Source organism: Apteryx mantelli, chromosome 2 (genome assembly GCF_036417845.1).
Source record: "Apteryx mantelli isolate bAptMan1 chromosome 2, bAptMan1.hap1, whole genome shotgun sequence".
NCBI lineage: Eukaryota > Metazoa > Chordata > Aves > Apterygiformes > Apterygidae > Apteryx > Apteryx mantelli.
Window position 1 is genome coordinate 117,210,634 of NC_089979.1, and position 19,872 is coordinate 117,230,505.

The 19,872-nt window shown below is 38.8% G+C and overlaps 1 protein-coding gene across 13 annotated transcripts in view; it reads right to left on the reverse strand.

The window, feature by feature from the left end:
- Positions 1-19,872, reverse strand: part of ARPP21 (cAMP regulated phosphoprotein 21) — a 146,144-nt gene that overhangs the window by 47,628 nt on the left and 78,644 nt on the right. For 7 of the 13 annotated variants that reach the window (XR_010883446.1, XM_067291300.1, XM_067291304.1 and 4 more), the window contains 5 exons: positions 18,827-19,059; positions 11,268-11,498; positions 5,822-5,991; positions 3,500-3,604; positions 771-1,031 (listed from right to left, as the gene is read on the reverse strand). Coding sequence is in view for 11 of the 13 variants with exons in the window: in XM_067291300.1 (XP_067147401.1) it covers positions 771-1,031; positions 3,500-3,604; positions 5,822-5,991; positions 11,268-11,498; positions 18,827-19,059 (1,000 nt within the window). In the remaining 2 variants the exon portion in view is untranslated. Of the gene's footprint in view, positions 1-243; positions 308-770; positions 1,032-3,499; positions 3,605-5,821; positions 5,992-11,267; positions 11,499-18,826; positions 19,060-19,872 lie in introns of all 13 variants that reach the window. The other 6 variants (XR_010883445.1, XM_067291308.1, XM_067291306.1 and 3 more) reach the window with 2 other exon arrangements.

A 19,872-nucleotide genomic window follows, 5' to 3' on the forward strand; every position in this document is an offset into this window, starting at 1 on the left:
CAGTCACTGTAACAAAGACAATTGCAGATTTTCAATAAGAAGTGGCAAGGAAAAAACAGTAGGGTTTAAATTAATTTTACATTAAAAAAATCCATGAGAATTTTTTTTACTTTATTTTTCAAAAGTTTTCTTCTAAAGAATAAAATGAAAACAGGAAAAATACTATTAATACCATTTAAGAGTAGAGTTTAAATGAAGTTATCTATAATTAGATAAAGAAATTTGGCCTTTTAAAGTGTATACCTTGAAAATGGGCCAGGAAGTCATCTGTGCATTTTACTTCTTGACAGTAATCACTTTCAATATTCTGTAAAGGTACCCAGGAGATAAGCAGAGATGTTTGGTAGTGAACAGTAAAACATAATCAGTCTTCAGGAAGACAGTAAAAATTACTGATCTGTGACATCTCACATGTTCAAGTCAATTAAATATGATTAATGGCTACCTGCACTGATGTGTATGTTGCTCTTTTGGTATATATACAGGGAAAAAGGACTCCAGATATTTGCTCACCCTCCTCCTTCATATTCATGTGCAGATGTGAACTGCAGTATAAACATATGTTCAGAAAATGGTTTGGGGATAGGGAAAGAATTGCTGAAACCCAGGAAATGCTAGAAGCTTTGCAAGTTTCCTGCTGCCTAAAAATCTGCTAAGCTTTTACCCAGGAAAAAAAAAGTTCTAGAATTCAGAGTATTTTTTGTATTTTCTTTTTCATGGTCTAGCGAGCCAGCTGGCAAACTGGCAGCATGGAAGGAGGTTTTGCCTACCTGAGCGGGTGGTGGCTGCTGCACGTAGCCCTGGGGCGGCGGCGGAGGCTGCAGCACTTGCTGGGACACCGGTGGCCCCGAGCCTGTGAAACCGCCTGCGGGGAGCTGCTGGCTTGGTGAGGCCACGATGTAACCTGGCTGCTGGGCCGGCTGCTGCAAAATCGGTGATGGGTAGATAGGACCAGGAGGCGATTCAGGGTTGTCTCCCGATGATTGACGACTTAAGCTCATCTGGTTAAATTGTGTTGTCATGTCATCTCGCTGCAGGGCAAAAGTCAGTAGAAGACAATAAACATGATGCCTATAGCAGACACTTACACAAATTAGCAAAACAAAATAGGTTCAAACAGAGCATGAGAGACAGGGAAAAATGAACAAACCCAGCTCAGATAACTGCCATATTATGCAAGGATAGCTACAAAAATGGAGACAATTAAAAGCAAAAATCACTACAAATGCTTTGACGAAGACTTCTAGATTTAAGGTGAATGGCATCACTTGGCACAAGAGCCCATTATTTTGGCTCTTACCCTCCCTCCCCCTTTTTTCTTTTTTTCCCCAAATGACAGGTGAACTTCATAGCTTTCAAAAGAAGACATTTTAAATATAAAGGCCATGAAAATAAGTGAATACCTCCTCTCCTAAACACAGGATGCCTCAGTCAAAGACATGCTGGTAATTTCACCTGTGTTTCAAAATGATCCTAAGAGGAATTCAGCAGGATTCAGGTGCAGTCCTTTTTCTTTTTGGACTGTTTTGAAAATCCCAGGTTGAAAATATAGAGAAGGTAAATAAGCTAAGCCTCCAGCTGATATTTCAAGGCTTTTTATTCAGTGGTGGTAAGAAACAGGTACTTTATTTGACTGGAGGGCAAAAAAAAAATCTCTGGTAGGATGAGCATACCAAATTAAGTCAATGGATCTAAGTCTCACTACATGTTGGTAATGATACAAGGATACAAGGATATTTGTCCAGTCTTGCAATAAGACACATACAAATCAACTCTCTCAGGTCTATTCTACTTGAAAAGGTTTCCAAATGTGGTTCTATGCCTCTCATTTGTGCCTGTATTATAAGACTTAAATACTCAATATCAAAATGTATTCTATTCAGCAAGAACTGTGTGTTAACATGCAGGCTACAGTCCCTTCCTTACACTCCCTCATGGACAGCGAATAAACACTATAAAACCCTTTTCACTTAGCCATGTTATTTTTTTAAAGGAACCTCTTTTATTGTCTTGACAACTGTTTTACTTCATGGACAACTGTTGTATTCATTCTCCAAAACTATTCTAGCACAGGAAACTTAAAATAGAAAAAAAATGAATGCTTTGTGGAGAGCAAGGCTGTAAACTTTTGCTCCACAGAGACTTGCTTTTCTGTTCTGCAAACAGATACCATGGGCAAACATTTTAAACACCCATGGCTAGATCTTCAGGTAGTATAAGAAAGTGTAGTTATTAACTTTAGCATCACCCCACACCCATATTTAGGCACATAAAGTTGTCTGATCTCTTAGCATGTTCCTTGCCTGGATGGCAAATGACTGCAAACAAGCTCAGTGAGAAACTTCATTGAGCCTGAAATGTCACTGAATTTGCCTAATAGGAACTAAGAGCTTTTAAACACTACAGGTTATACATTGTGTGTAGAATGTAATGTACATAAAAGATAGTAATTCAATACTTGACGAAAGTGAGCAACAGTGAATAAAAGTGAATAACATTGAACAACAGTTTCATAAAGGAGGTGAGGTTTCATTATTAAATCAGCTACTAAAAAGCATTAGCCTAGCTCTGACTATCACTAGAACAACCTGAGATGTCTGCAAGATACTTTTCAATAGAGTTAGCACTGAGATAGAAAACTTTTGCTCTGCACAGAACATATTTTCTTGTCCCTTCAATGGCTCTGCTCATCTATCAGGTATTAATACTATTTTAGCTGCAAGGACACATCCAGCTTCGTTTCCATCTCTTACTATGACTAGGTGACATCTCTACCTTGAGAAAATCAGTCATGAACAAAATTACCACAGCAAGACAGAAAATAACAACAACAACAAAAAAATCATGTAGTGCCTCTTAAAATGTCAGCTTCATTTTACAACTGTATAATCTCATCTCTATAAGCATCATGCCACATTCAGACTCCAGAAGTGTACTCTATTTATTTTTATTATACATGTCCATTAGTACTTTGTCATGATGCATGGTGTATCACACCTGCAGCTGTTTCACCAGTGTTCTGTTTTCCAAGTGCTCTGGTATGAGCAGGGAATAAATCCAGGCAGTGGATTTAGTATACAAAGAAAATAAAATAAAGTAAAATAAAATAATGATTTCTAGAGGTCTCTTTTCCAGTGTTTGTGGGCAGAAAAGGGGGATATTCAAATCTCACATGCACAAGTTTATGTTCCCTGGATAGGAAGTGGAGAGACACAGCCTCCTATCCTAAACACAATAAAATGTCTTCTGGAGGCTCCACTACCCAGATCAAGAGCCCTGCTCCTAACTTCCATCATCCCAGTGAGATGACTAGAATCAGGGCGAATATTCTTACAAAATGCTTGTCAGTACCAGAAGTGTAAAGGCAAAGGGGATTTGGATGGGCCTTTCACGTGAAATGCCCCTTGCCGTCCTCTTCAGAGGCTCCCCCAGCATGCACAGGCTCTACCTCCCACACCCCTCTTCCACCTCAAGGAAAGAAAAAAAAAATCTTTAGTACCACAGAAAACTGCTGCGTTGGAGAGACTGGCAGGAGATGCTGGGGAGGATAAGAAACTGCTGGATATTGGACTGACTGAGAAGATGGCTGCATTGCCTGAACAGGCTGCAAAATAAATACAATGAAAGACAATAAATACAACCCACTCAGAGAAAGATAACAACAAAAACAACAACAAGCTCTGTTATTGAGAACAATGGCCTCAAACACTGCTCTGAAAATGCAGGTGACTCATTACCAGCCAGAATACTAGAAGTTGGTTACTGTGATTTTAGTCTTCATTTCAGCTTTATGCCATACAATTCTTTATTACAGATTTTTTGCCAATATTCATATATTTGGATGTCTGATAGACTAAAATAAAGCCACAGCTACACCTTATTATTACTGATGTCAAGCAAAGTCAAAACATGATTTTACATTTAATTTACAGAGATAAAATGGGAGAAGAGCATTGTATAAGTGTGTATTTGAATTTTGCTCATAACGACTGACAACTTTGAGTTTGTCATAGGCAAAGGAATAATGATTGTAAAGCTGCTTTGGCAGAACATAATAGCTAAAAAGATTAACAATGAACAGACTGCAAACTAACAACAGATACAGGCCTGTCAGCTTGGAGAAGATGTTTATCTAAGTGAAAAAAAGATTTTCTACAGCATTATTACCTTGGAATATCTTTACTATTCCTTTCATTTTAGTCTCATTTGCTTGAGTGTTAAACAGGTTTGGTACTACCTTTTTCTTCTAAATCCTGCTGAGACCAAATCAAGAAACGACAGCCATAAACATTAGTCCAAACCCAGTAAAATCAAAGTAACTTCACTGAATTTAAACAGTTTACTGTCAGGGTAATCTGGGATGAAATTGTGCCAAATTATAACCTCCCACAAAATATACAGTAGAGCTTGACTGCTCTGCTTGTAGATAGGATGTAAGATTCTTGCTGGAGTAGTTGCCTTTGGTCTGCAGATCACTCTCAGAGCAGGGAGACAAGCTACAAATTGAAATTTGAAACAGATCCAAATTCTTCTGCCCACATGCTGTCATGGCTGGCCACGTGCCATGTCCAGCCCAGGAGCCAGAGAGTTGAAGCATTGTGGCACAGTGCCCAAACTACTGTGCCATTCCCCTCTACGACTGTGCCTACAAAGCTTCTTGACCAGAGTTGAGTCATGTCCAGTCAGCTTGGGTGTAGGCAGAGGACCTTGGGTCTTCCTCTTGATGCAAGTGTGCTCTGAGAGTGGGCTACCCAACAGTACTTCTTTGGCCTGATGTAACTCAAAATGGAAGAGTTTGTAGGGCCCTGTGTTGTACCTGATGGTCTTTGAACTCAACCACACTGCCTGCAAAAGGGACACGGAAAGGACCCTGACAGTTCACACCATGTCAGGAGATATCCAAGGAAGTAAGATTGGCCAGAGCCACTGAACAATTAGAGTTCTCAAGGATCCTCAAAGATCCCTTAAGCAGTAAACTGCTGCGAAAGGTTACAGTTCAAATTCCCTCTCCTCCCCTCCTACATTACCATTAACAGGTTCGAATTCTGCCCTCAGCTTGGCAGAAGTTACACTCAAGAAACAGTGTTCAGTAGTTAACCTCAGGGATGGTGGTAATGAAAATCTCCAGGTCCGTTTTGTTCAAGTATTCTTGCAACCTGTATTTACATTGCATGAAACAACTTTCTACTGAAACAGGAGAATTGCATAATGAGAATGGTAGTGTCAAATTTTAGAAAATCAGAAGGACAGAATTGCTAATGGTCTACTAGCATTAGGGTTCAAATTTACCAAGAGTGTTCCTATTATATCAGTATAATATAAACCTACACATCGATAAAAATAGAAGAAATATGAAAAGTAATTAATCATTTGAAAGGAGAGAGAATGAATATTTGTATGCTTTTATTTTCAAAGTCTTGGAAAGGTGGTCAGCAAAGAATCAGTAAAGATATATGTACTACCACTCCTCCAATCTCAGCACTTTCTACAGAATTACAGAGTGCACTAGTCTGAAAAGGAACACTTCAGCTTTCACTTACGTGGCAATTTTTTTGCAAAAGAAGTTTAAAGATTATTGTTGTCCTACACTAACCACCTTAACAGTTCCTTTCAAAACGAAAGCATCCCTTGGATGAAATAAATTTTTCCTCTCCCTCTGCTTCATCCATGTTGAAAATATCAGCGATTGTGGGACACATTTGTTTCAAAAGAAAGGAAGAACATCCTGACATTTTTGTTTAGCTGCTTCCTTCCCTCCTCTCAGGTCATCCTGAGTATCAGCGAGAGCTTCCTCTCCCTTTTCAATGGCCACGACACCTACCTGTGTGACCAGGTGACTTGCAATTTGCTGCTGTGGCTGCTGAACCTGCTGAGGCTGTTGGGATGAAGGCTGTTGCTGGGACTGTCCGACCATCTGGCTCCTCATTGTCTGCTGGCCACTGGGAGGATTGTATATTGCCGGGGTCCCATCAGGATTTACAAACGGTTGGCCTGAAACAAGACACACTCCCTTTGCTGAACACTGTCAAGAATGCAGTATTTACCATATGAAATTATACAACCACATATTTACTGACAGCTTGCTTTAACTGATCAATCTTTAACTGATCTGCTACAATAAAGTGCTCTTTACTCTCAATGCCTCATTATAGTATCAGCTATCTATTTTTTGCAGGAAAGGCAGTTAGCTTCTATTACAGAACTGCAATTTAACATAAAGCTGGCATCTTTTTTTTAATTTCACCAGAGAGAGTCAAAATCTAATGCTTCTATGTACATCACATGTCAACTGGCAGTGTCTAGATAAGAAAAAAAAAAACCTCTATGTGGCTTTTTCAGTCATCTCCATAGCTTTTTGCCTGGTCAGCACAACATGGGAAGAGAGGAATCAACAGAATTAGCCTGGGGGGTTCCCAGTGAATTCTGCTCCCAAGCACTCCAGGGTTGTTTCCTCCAAATTTTCAAGCCACTGTGAAGAACTTGAAACACAGGGATAAAGGCAGGCAGGGAGAGAGAGGGTATGCGCAGAAGTGTACAATCATAGGCTTACAACACAGTGAAGCAGAAACAGGACTAAGATGATAAAATTACAGTTTTACAGTATCAAACAATTAAATCAGTGATTAAAATAGAGAACACATGAGCTTGATGGTATGGCTATGAATGACACAAATGAAGCCGTAATTCTTAACTCCTTCAGCTACTGCCAGAACGCCCATTTGCTTTGGCAGTACTTATTTCCAAGGAATGAGTGGAAGGTTGCCATGACTATATGATGATTCAGGTGCTATGGTTACTTGAAGTCATTTAACGATGGAAGTAATTAATGCTAAAATTGAACTTTGGAACAAACACTAGAGGTAGTGGATATTCATGCGCATTTTCTTCTCAAGCAATAGCAGTGAAATGTATACGACTACTTCCAACACACTGTAGTTCATATGGAAAGAAACAAAAACCTTGTTACTAATATAATTCCATATTTGAATAACGTAATGCTGTACTTCCGAGAGCTGTACCCTAAGTAATTAGAGGAGACAGCACAGGGAGTTATCAAAGAAGAAGCACTTAAAATGTCTTGGAAAATTTGTCATATATAGGACAAATTGTGTCCAAAGTTCCTCTGAGGGTAGAATTTGGTACATACATAACAACATATAAATTATTGATCTCTTTGCTTCAGATATTTTAGCTGGAGAAAGCAAACTTGCAAAACCAATGTTTGTAAAGATTTATCTTTGCCTAAGTCTTGCATCATTGTCTTATGAACAAAAAAGAAATGGAATCCCTGGGTCGGCAAAACATTTTCCATGACTTCAGTTCTCTTTTCACTTCCATCATAAATTCATAAATCAAAGGGATGATATATATTTACAAACAAAAGTAAATTTTAGCATTTGATTGACAGTATTTAAGGTAGGTAAACAGAAATAGGAATACTTGAGATAAAAAGGGAGACCTGGATGAATCTGATAATTCAGAATGCATTAGCGAAATAAGGAACTTCTCATTTTTATACCACAAGTGTCCCTACCTGTTCTGCCTGTTCTTCAGACTGCTTCTTTCCCCTCCTCCTTTTTAATAATCATGTGTCAGAACTGTATTGAAGAACTAACTAAAGAAACCTTGCCTTCTCTCTTTAAAGGATCATCACTTTCTGGATTAAGTCACCATATCACATATGAGGCATGTCTCACGCTCACTGTGAGGAAAGTATTGAGTGAAGTGAGTGAAAGCAAAGCATATGTCAGTTCTGTGCACTCGATTTCCTGCCTGGGGCGGTGAAGACACTGGGTGAAAACGGCCTGGAGAGCATAGAGAAATTGTTTTTTCCCTAGACTGGAGTCTTAGGCTCCAGAAGTAATTTAGGAGATTTGGGAAGGCTGAGATGATCCTTTGGAGTAGCATTTCACATATCTGTGCTTCTAACTGGTGTCTCCTCACAGATTTGGGAGATTTAAGTCCCACTGAACGTAAAAAGAGAGAGCGAAAGAGGAGGTTTCTTAAAGATGATCTCCTTCCCGAGCATCAACTATGACCCTGCTGGCAAATAATGAGGCCCAGAGCTGCAAAGAATAAATGTCTAGAATGGAAACACCAAGTTCTGCTGTCCACAGGGAGAACCACAGAGGCAGAGGCTTAAAGAGAAAAGAATTCCAAAAAGGCGCAAGTGGGCCGCTGGGACCCAAAGTGGGTGACGAGGGTAACGGATTCCTGAAGTCTGTGCCAGGTGCTCAAGGGAAACACTAAAGAACATTTCCCATGGCACAATGAAAGATGACAGGACTGAAAGAGAAAAGGTAGCAATGTTAATAAAGATGAAAAAAAGACCTAATAGGAAGAAATCTTGGAATAGGAAGTGAAAAGAAGAGATCAAATGGTAATAAGAAAGACATTTGTAAGTTACGAACTGTGGCCTTGACAGTAGGGCAAAGATTGTGGTGTCATTCAAAGGAGTAAGAATGAAACGTAAATGCTCTTAATTGTTGAAGGGGTTATGTCAGAGAGCATGTCAAGAAGAATCCTTTAAATGGTAAAACAGACTGGTGAAGTGGGTGAAATCAAGAGCAAAACAACATAGCTGCATAAATGATCTCCTTTCCCCAAAATAGCCAGAAGCTTCTACATTTGGGGAAAGAGAAGGAAGGGTAAAGTGGAGGAGACTAATCAAAGGAAACTGAATAAGGTTAAGGAAAGAATGTGGATTGCCAACACCTGAAAGGAGCTGAGAGGTATAATCAGAGCTGGAAGAGAATAACAGCATCTCCTGATGCCATTAGAGGCTTGCACAGCCAGTGTCTATGTAGTGTGAAAGGAAGCAAAGATCTTTAAAGGACATGGTGCTAGGATCAAAAGAGAAGAAGACTGGAAGTAAGCACTCTGCAAGAAGAGAAAAAAGAGCTAAAGAATGATGTTACACAGGGAAAGAAAATCTATTCATTACAGGAAACAAAGCTTCTTTTTCATTTTCTTTAAACTGTCTTCTCTTCAGCTGTTTCTGACAGCATCCATCACTTTGATAGTCGAGCACAGCATCTAGCAATCTCTAAGTCTCCTCCCTATGGAGTTTCTTTTGTAATGTAATTGTAATAAGATGCAAAGATTCTGAGCCCAAAGAGTGGCAAATTTGTAGCACGTATTTTGCTGCATGTTAAAAACGCAGCAGACATTACAGTATAGCCTGACTTCCAGAACAGGTGGCAATGCAAAGCTATATGTCTGAGACAAGAATTTCATTCTTTAAAAGAACTTGCCCCTTCTGTTTTCTTTATTATGTCTATATTTACAAATCAGCTACAGAAACAAAACAGTTTAACCCCCCCCCCAAATATATAATTGTTTTTACAGAAAACACTCGCTCTCTGAACATTAAACATTCAACACACACAGAACTCTCAGTTACGCCTCGGAGGACAACAAGGCACACTAGGAGGAGAGACCAGGTACTCTCTTCTAGTGACAGTAATGAAAGGCACTATATCCATGGTAGACATAAAAACTCCCTTGTTACCAGGGAAAAATACGAGCTAGCCAACACAAATTGCTAAACCTACAAAACATGTTGGAGATGTTCCACTTAAACAGCTCTGCTGGCCTGCAAGTGTGGTGGTCTCCATCCTTGCCATGGTCAGGTACACACACGACCTAGTAGTAGAGCTAGTAGTGTGGCTGGAAGCAGTAGCAGTTCCTTTCACTTGTTTCACTCAGTCCTATCAACTGAATTATGGATGGATTTCTGCCCAAGCCTGCTGATTTTGTATAAAAGGGGACCACATTGTATTCAAAATGCCTTCTTTTGTATTGACCAAGAAATTTCAGTGCTACAGACAGAACTGTCAACTGCCAGCACAATAGAAATGAATAAATTAATAATGATGGTTTTGGCTTATGCCCTTCTCCCATGTTCAGTCCTCTCCCATACTTCAGTTTTCAAGAAATGTATAAAAACCTCACTTATGCAGTCAGTATTAGGCTCTCATATTAAGAATGTAATAGCTTGAAAAAACTACATGTAAATAGGATAAACTTTACAAAAAGCTTACTCCTTTCTGATTTTATGTATGCCGATATATATTGATGAGACCTAGCCACTACTCTATATGTTTATGGAACGCTTGCTTTAATAGTTTTTAAAGACTATGTTTTTCTGAAATTCCTCAACTTTCAGTTTTTCTTGATTGCATTCTGACTACAGAGGTATTTCTGGCAGTGGGCTTATATATAAGCTTTATTCCTTGGGACCAAAATATCCAAATAGAGAAATATAATATACATAAGGACTTAGGTATAAAGAAAAATCTCCAAATAAAGAGCTCCTGAATGTTCCATTAAGGACTTTTGAAGTATTTTGGCCTTACTCTCAGCTCTCTATAATGGAAAATTCAGTGCACTGTATGCTTTGCTATTTTAAACCCAGCATAACTCAGCTAAGGACGGCAGAATAGCTAGTCATGGTCACTGAAATAGTCCAAATCACTGAAGAAGCATCACAGTCTCAACCTCTCTGAACCTTTTTAAAGCTGTCAGTACAATACTGTGCGGAGTAATAGTGTAACATTACCTGGATTTCATCTAAACCAAGGAGATAACAAATTGCCTTAGACTTTCAGCAAGCACTCAAGTTCAAGCTGAGTGGTTTCTGAAGTGTACACAGTGCTCAGACGACAGCAAGTGCCTCATTTGCATGCCTCTGTACTGCTAACTACCAGAGCGACACAGAATTGAAGAGATTAGAACTTTCTTTTTCACAAAACTTCCAATTTAAATACAATTGCTAATCACATAGCTCGCGTAAGAAAATTAACTCTGAAGTGCTAATTCAGATGCAGCCTCTAAGCCTTCTGTAATTCTTCTGCTGTTAAGCATAATCTCTAAAATTTGGAGCATCGGATTTCAGTTGCCCCATATCTCAGCAAGGTTCATTATGGAGGACTTTATCTCCTTACTAAAGTTAATGAGATCTCAGAGGATTCACAACCAAGGAGTGCCCGGACTTTACAAGATCTAGCCGTTGTGTGGGACTGCAGGAGTATAATGTTATGTATCATTTCCCACTGGCTATGCCATGACATCCTCAGAAAGCCACTGCAGATTTACCAGCAGCTCTAAAAACAACCTGCCAAATCTCCTTTCTGTACAAAATAGCCATTTTCTTCCGCATAAGGTGCCTGAAGTAAAGCATCTCTAGAAACGAGAAATTTTCTCATTCCACAGATGGCATTGGAAATATTAAAGGGCAGTATGTTTTGGGAGAGAACCTGACTGACCTGTGTGCGGGTTGAGAAGGATACTGCCAGGCGGTATCCCTGCAGCTTCAAGTGGAAGAATGATATAGCTGGTGTTGCTGGATGCTACCTGGCCGCTCATCCCGTTCTCAGCGTAGGACACACTGCCCGAAGAGCTGGCGGTCACTCCAGGGACAAGAGGTGCACTTTGGAGAGGCTGATGTAGTCGTGACAGGGATCCTGAGGAGCCAGCACTGCTGGAAGACTCTGAGCCTAACACAGAGACAGAGCCATGGTTACAGTGGACCCCCAGTCCCCGTCACACGTCGCATACATGGGGATAGTCTTCAAACACTGCAAAAGCAAACACGAGGCCATGCCCACCAGAGCGGAGCGGGGGTGTTCACTCCCCACTGAACTCAGTATTCAATGGGATTTGCATGATTTAAAAGACTATCTTCCCCCCCTGCAAAGTCTGCTCTCCTCCCCAGCCAGAAAATGGTTTTATCAAACAGAACACAAAAAGTTCAGTATGTATTTATAAAGCAAAGGTATCGGTTCGTAAAGTGTAGAAGTTAAACACAGGGTTTATAAATGGAAAAAAATAAAGTTTTCTATAAGAAAGTTTCCTATAAGAAAAACAGCAACTGAGTTCTCAGTCAAGTGACTGGGTAGCTGTGCTATATTTTATATTAACTCATAGCTACCTAACATTTTTTCCACTTTGATTTTTCAGCACCTATCCTATTATAAGTGTTCAATCAAATTAAATCAAATGTGCTAAAACAGTGCAGCAATGCCTGGAAGGATGAAGGGTCACATTCTTTTAAAACTCAAATATAATTTACAAACTTCAGAGATTTTACTTGATTAAATTTCCATTTCTTTGATGCAGTAATGACAAGAATCTCACTGAGAATGTAAGGCTCAGATAAACACATTGCTTAAAGCAGGAAGTGAAGGCAAATATACAGGAGGTGTGAAAGCAAATGTCTGTATGGATGCTTCTTCCTGGAAGTAAGATGCATCTAAATTGAAACTTATTTATTTACTTATGTGCACTGCCTTTGCATCTTAAATCTTCCTCCTGCAGATACAGACTGAAAGGAAGGATGGAACACAAACTTAGGTTTTAACAAACTTCTCTTCCCATTCAGAGGGCAAATTACAGCCTTCATATTTGGGATACTTCTGGAGGACCCAGTATTGGACTACTTGGAGTCTCTGATTCATTCTTAGCAAAGTCCTTATTGGAATTCATTTCTTCCCTCATAATTAGAGCAAAACAAGTTTTATTTGTACAAGGTATACCAACTAACAAGTGTAGGGTCTTTCCACAGATTACTGTGGATTGCTGTGTAAAAGCTGATAAATGTTTTTATCCATCTTTTTCAAACTTCATATCCAGATGGTAGTTACTATAGAGACGGCCATCTTTCTGAACTGTGCACAACTTGTCATTGGCAAACCCCCAAATCTGCCTCTCCAACAGCTAATCAAGAAGGTAATAGCAATTTCAGAAGATTTTTTTAATTTCTGCAGTGTACTCCAAAGCTGTATTAGTGGCTGTATTTTTTCCTCTCAGTGTAGGCTGAGGCTGGAAATTCAGAAAGGTTATTCCTGCAGGGCTATTTTTATTTATTGGATCATTCAGTTTTCAGTGTTTCTACAATCGGCAGAGATACTCTTGGAGGACATCCTCAGCAAGCTACATGCAGTATTTTCAAATGCAAATGCAACTGCAGGAGTTTCATTTTCCTCCTGTAGCAACTACCATTTCTTTCCCTGCATTCAGCTAGCTCTTCCACATTCATTTCATGTTGCTTCTTGGAGTTCTAGCTTTTCTTTTTCCTCTTTTTCTTCATCTACTGAATTTGACAGATTTGAAGCTATCCGGAGATGCAGGAGCAATGATGAGATTCCAGAAACCCCTCGTTAGTATTTCCAAGCATGTCAGTAATATCAAACCTCAATCAGGACTCCTCTCTCTGCCCATTTTGTGCTATTCTAAAGAAATGCTGTGAGCAGAGAAGAAGATGGTGCCTCTGACATTCAATTCTTTTCCTTTCAGCTGTTTTTATGGCAGAATCGCAGATTGATCTATACCAACTTCTGAATGTTAAAAGCCAAAGGAGTGTAATGACTTCAGATACACTTATCAAATGCTAAGCGGTAGTAGGACAATCTCTGAAGCCATCACCACACATCAGCTGCAATGATAGCATTGAAAATGGCTGCCTTAAAAGATCAGAGATCTGCTCTTCTATGCCAGTAGATGAAGTTTGTGGTTTTGAAAGAAAGCAAACAAGACTCAAAACAATTTCAGCAATTTTTGCATATTTTCAAAATAACCCCAAAAGTTATTACTTAACCACTTTTGCCCTCATTTAACCTGTATAAGAACAATCTATTTTAATTTTTTTCATTATTACAACTTATTTCCTATCATTTTAAGTCTAGACATATTAAGCCAAGTAAATTCCAACACTAATGTTTGGAAGTTAACACAAAATTAATCTTGTCCTTGTAGCTCTGATTAGCTGTTTTCACAGTTTCTAAATTTGGAATAAGAAACCACCACATAATGAATTCAGTGCTGCAGAGAATGAAAAAATGAGCTATCTGACTTTATTCAGATTCACATTGAGAGATGTCTTGCTAACGACTTCTGAAAGGAACTTTGAGTAAATGAGATTCTTGCCCCCATTACACAAACCATCTTCCTTTTTTCTGTATGCAATGATGGCTACTTCTTCTAGACTGTTCTATAATTTTTTTGCTGCTTCACAGTTGACATAATAATAGCCTTCATATTCTCATCACTTTCCATTAATATATTTTTAAGTGTTCTCAGAGATTCACCACTCTGAGCTGCTGTAAGAAAGAAAAAGAAACAGAAAAATTACCTCAATGTCTTAACAGCTTAATTTCTGGGAAGGTGAGGGAGGGGCCAAGAAAGGAGGCACCCAAGTTTTACAATATTCCGAATGCTAGTGAGCAACAGAACATGGCTTGCTCTATTTTCTTTGGTTAACATTTAATAGCTGAAGAATTTGAACTTTTTCCTCTGCTCATCCCACTTTCCAAATCAAAGGTAAATTTTTCCTTTCTTCTCAACTGGACCATCACCATCTACTCACTGCTTGCTCCAGAGGGTCAAATTTTCAGCAGCAGCACAGTGCTGATTGGTCCTGGAAGTATTTTTGCCTTGGCTAAGGTTTCTTGGCTCAGGAATATTTATTTGGTAGTTTTAGAAGTCAGGCGTATTTTTGTACATTGCAGTGTATTTAGTTTCTTTATGGTAGTGGTATGTGCTCATGTGAACATGATACTTCTTTGCAAGCTGCACTTCTAAAAATAAGATTGATGTTTCAGCACAGTAGGTTGGCGGTAAGCTTACGACTGGAAGCAGTTGGCTGCTTATTTATTGCCCATATATCAACATTCCTGCAATTTCTCTTGAACTCGCAAGATCCATCAGGCTAATGCCTGATTAAAGGAAATCACAAAGAAACAGAAATCTAGTTCCAAAACCCAGACACCAAATCATAATTTGCAGGATACTTTATCAAAAACAGGTTAATGTATTTAAATGTCTGCGGTATAATTGTATTTGCCCTACAGAATTAGCAATGAATACCTAACAGGAGAGATTAGATTGTAGTTCCGATTACTTGGAGCCAAACCAAAGAAGTTAATGATTCCTACAGATCTGTATCAACACAGCTGATATCACAACACAGCTGGCTTTTTGTAAATGGGCAGGAAAGAAACACACTCCACCAGATGTGCATTCCACTAAAGAAAAAGGGAAAATACCTTAGAAAAAAAAGCTCAAGATGCAACAGCTAGGTCTTTTAAATCTTTCAGCAATTATTTAGATCTGTAGATACATACACATAGTACATTTCTTTGGAATGCATGACTTGCATTCCGTCACAGTAACCTATATTGAAAACTATTGTAGTGTCAGTGAAAATAACATGATAGGTTATGAACTATATTTTCTTTTCATGAGTGTAGTTAGATACTGAACAGGTACATCTTTGATGGCCATAGGGACATCTACTTCACCATAACTATACATGCTTAGTCAACCCTGAAAAGCCCACTGTACTACTGGAAATCTAAACTAACCAAGGTTTTGTATGGTGTCTTAAGTTGTAGGAATTCAATTTGATTGCAATTTGTTAAATTATTAGCTCCCTATATCAGTACTGAATTATAACTTAAACAATACTTCTCTCTGTATCTATTAAGCTTCAGAATGAGAAAGTGGAAAATAATTTGCAAGATACAAACTGTGTTTTTAGATGGAACAGTGCTTTTTAAACAATCATCAGGTGTACAAAAATAATAATCAGAGAACCAGTATGATAACTGTATAATGAGTTTGAGGCAGCCCCTTCTGCAAAGTTTTGCATGAATAAAGTAGCATAATTCCTTTGCTGAACTCTTACTTCCGTGCAGCTGAATGCAATTAAAGTATAAGACTAATAGATACTACTAGATTCTGCTACGGAAAACAGCACATTCTATGATCTGTCTTCGCCTAATGGGAGGCTGACAACTTTCTGTGCTTCAGTTTCTGTATGTCCGCTATGTACCATTAATTTCTGATTTGTGAGAAGTTAATATTAAGGACAGAATATTTAATTTTGGTGACAATATTAGAAATGATCCAGAAAGGCAACAGTACTAATATCTCATTATTGTGTATTTTCCCAAAGGCATCTGTGAAGTGTAAGTGAAAATCCTTAAAATATTAGTATTTCCTGGCTCAAGAAATTTGTTTCACAATGCATCTTGATGATTATCATATATTTAAAATAATTTTCACATTTAAAATAATCATCAACATTATCTGTCATTTAGCCAATGAAGAACATTATTACCTATTGCAGTCTTCAAACTGATTTCATACATACTATACAGAAGCCAAAAATGCTTTAAATTTATTACTGTGAATTGTAGAAGAACTTCAAAGAACAGACTGGTACTTTCTGCAGATGGAAAATGGGACAGAATTGATGAATATCAGGCTCTGCCACTCTCCTACAGCAGTGTGCCTAAATGTTTGTAGTGATGCCTCTGAAATGCCATTTCAATCACTGTAGTAAAGTCAAAACAAAATAAACAAAACCCTAAATATAATAAAGCTTTCCATGTTTACTGAACTATGGAACTTGCAGTATTGCTTATGACTGGATTACAGAATAATAAAGATCTAATGCAAAAAATTGCACATTGATTGGTACCTACCGTACCTTGGAAAACATGTGCAAATACCACATGAAAACTGTGTCAGCTGAATGAACGCACTCAGCATTTTTTGGTGAAGAGAGAACAGTTTATCAGGGAATATTTCCCTATTATTTTTTGAACAGTCATTCTTTTCTGTTTTAATGCCATACAATAACATCTCAGAGATAAGGATAGAAACAGCGATTCAGATGTTATTTCCTCTGACTTTCCTCAGACTGACTGACAGTTTCACTTTATGTCCTGGCTTTGAAGGTGTGAGTTTGTTTTGACATCCAGCCTTGCTCTTTTTTCTCCTCTCCCCTGCCTTTACTTTATTTAGTTTCTTTTTTATTCTTTGTATGCCTCAAATAGCTCTCTCCAAATGAAACACTTTGCTTAAAAAGAGTCAAAGCACTTACAATATGTAATTGCAAAGCAAAGAACACGGAATTTTAATAATACTGATGTTTTAAAAATGTATTATAAGAGCTTTCATTTGAAAGCAATTTTGGGTTTGGTACATAGAGCGTGCAGATCCATTTACAATTATTGGCATGCTTCAGAGATTTCTCTTTTAATATATTTTCTAAGTGCATCATTTAACATGCTTGATTTTAACACCATGATGGCTACTTAAAAGTATTAATCTTTTGCAATTAGGAGATGTCTCAACCCTCCAAATTGGATTTCTCAGACACTGTTTAAATACTCTGCACCTCTGCAATACAGCACTGCAGAGAAGCATATTTAACTGTATTCTACCTAATGTGAGCTATACCAAAAAGTATAATAATATACTGTGTATTACCCCTATTTGATGCCTATCAGATTGAACTATAAGACAATAGGAAGAGCCATGGAAGGCAAGAGAATCTGGAGCTAAAAATACGGTCTACTGCATACTCCAGGTCCCCTTGCATAGCCTATTCTTTCTTATGGAAGTAAAAAAATACAGGAGTGCACTGTCAAAACCACATGTGCATTGTTTTCGCTATCGTGCATATGTTCATGCTCAGGAACAATCTAGAGATAAACAATGATACAGCGCTATATCTCAAAGTGAAATTTATATTTCAATTCCATAGGATTTTACATAGATAGGGACAGAGTAAAACTGAAGAAGAATCTTAGGGTAATACAATATGAAAGTGTTATTTGTCTAAGGTCTCAAAAGAAATGTAAAATAAAGTGTTAAGAAAAAGAGACAGCATATTCCAGAAGCTCCCAGCAGCTTTATGACCAGCAGGTTTTGAAAGAGCAGCTTTCAGACCAGCCTGGGTCCTTTTCATCTGTGAAATATATCAAAATTCGTAACTACATGCAAGATCTGGAGGTCCTGGCATGCCAAAATATCTGAAGGCTGGTAGAACTGATTTTGCAAACTCCATTCCCAGGGGTCCTGAAGCACAGCAAAGATTATTACAATTTTGGGAATAGGAGTGAAATTTGACCAACCCGGGTTTGATAAATGGGGTTTAAATTAAGTAATGCCCATAAAACACTCTCAAGCTGAAAAAGCACTAAGTGCTAAGTATTGATTACCACTTGTCCTGTACTATATTTATCAAATGAGCCAGACTGATGGAATCATCTGGCGGGGTCATTATTTATTATGCACTTTTACACAAAAATATAATACAGTAACTTAATGGCATGGCTTGAAATTACTTAGATCCAGACCCTACGACTCACCCATATGTTAATGTACCTGTGAAGTTAATGCAAACAGATGCAGAATTCCCACCAGGTTCATCCTCCCCTTAAATGGTGCTTTCATTTAATTGGAGCTAAACAAGAAAAAAGAGAGAGTGCAGGACCTCCGTGAATCCAGCACTTCTGATGGCTTATGCTACAGTACGCTGGCTCATTCAGTAGGAGGTAGAGAGAGGCTCAACTCCAAGCTACAGATGGTCTGCATTTTAGCAACAACGAAAAATGTTCTTGGATTTCTCATCAGATCTACAACATTTAATTCTTCATGTGATTCAGAAAGACTAAAATTAACAGAAAGTTAAAAACTATACTGTTCGCTTGCTTTGTCTAAAAAGATTACTACCTTTCCAGGCTATAAAAATTGTACACAGTGTTCAAACAGAAAGTGCAACTATTCTATTCCAGGAAAAGCCTACTTTACATAAGGTTTGCAACCCCCAGGTATCAGGTTTTCTTCTTGATTCCTAAAAACTGAATACCAGGTACCCAGCTACAAGCATACATAGATGGACATACATATTTACTACACACAGGAAATGCAGCTGTTCCTGTAATTCATGAAACACCATACTCTCAGACTAATGCCAACACAGTCATTTCTCACCACACATTAAAAAGGTAATGTAAACCCATACGGTACTAGCTACCTGTTTTAGACAGTTTGCCGGTACTTCTGTTACTTGATGAGCTATCTCCTCTTGTCAGGACAGTTATTCCACCAAAACTTGCTGTCTTTGTTATGGCTGGCTTCAAGTTTCGATTTGAACTGTCTGAGTCTGTGCTGCTCCATGGCCTCTGGTGGTCTGTCCACTTCAATTCATTCTCCGTACTGCTCTGCCGACTGCCAGATGCCTTCCCTGTGCTATCTCTGTTACCCCTAAGGACACCACAAAACAAAGATTTATACACAAACACAAACATCAAGGCAGAGTCTATCTTTAGTTAGACTGCAATAAACCCATTAAAGAAAATACTCTGGATTTACCACAGAGTGCCTGAAAAGGGTGATTTGTCCCCAGTAGTCATCCAGCTTCAACAAGTGAATAGTGCTATACCCATTTATATGCAGAGCACTTACCACTGCTCCCCTTTCGCATATATCCTAAGAGCACTTCACCAAAAGGAACCAACACAGCAATATTATGTAGCACTGAGGACTCATTTCTGTTGCCTGTTGGTTGGCCTCTTCCCTCAGCAAACCCCTTGCTGGCTTCCCCTTTACTGTCCCTGACCTTCAGAAGTTTTTCTCATCAGCTTCAAAGACCTACCTGCCCGCAGTCTTTGCCTTCCTATCCACCCTCTTCATTTGTGTCGCACCTCGTTCCCACTCTTGTCTGCCTCTTCACCTGCTCTGCCCCTTTACCCAAGGCCTCCCTCTAAATGTGTGTCCTCCTGGCAGGACCCCATCCTCTCCTATGTTAAAGCTCCACTTGGAGACCCACTGGACTTTTTTTCCCCTCTGCACACACTTAACCACACCATCATGTCCTCTCTCTGCTTGTTTATCCATCTACAAGCTGCAGGTCTCTGGGAAGAGGCGGCCTGGCTTTGAACAGCTGCAAAGCACCCAGGATATCGTGAACAACAACATAGTAAACCAAGAGCAAAGAGCAGAAACCAGAGCAGAATTCAGCATATTATGATGAACAGCTTACAATCCACTGCTAAGGTGGCAAAACCTACATGCCTA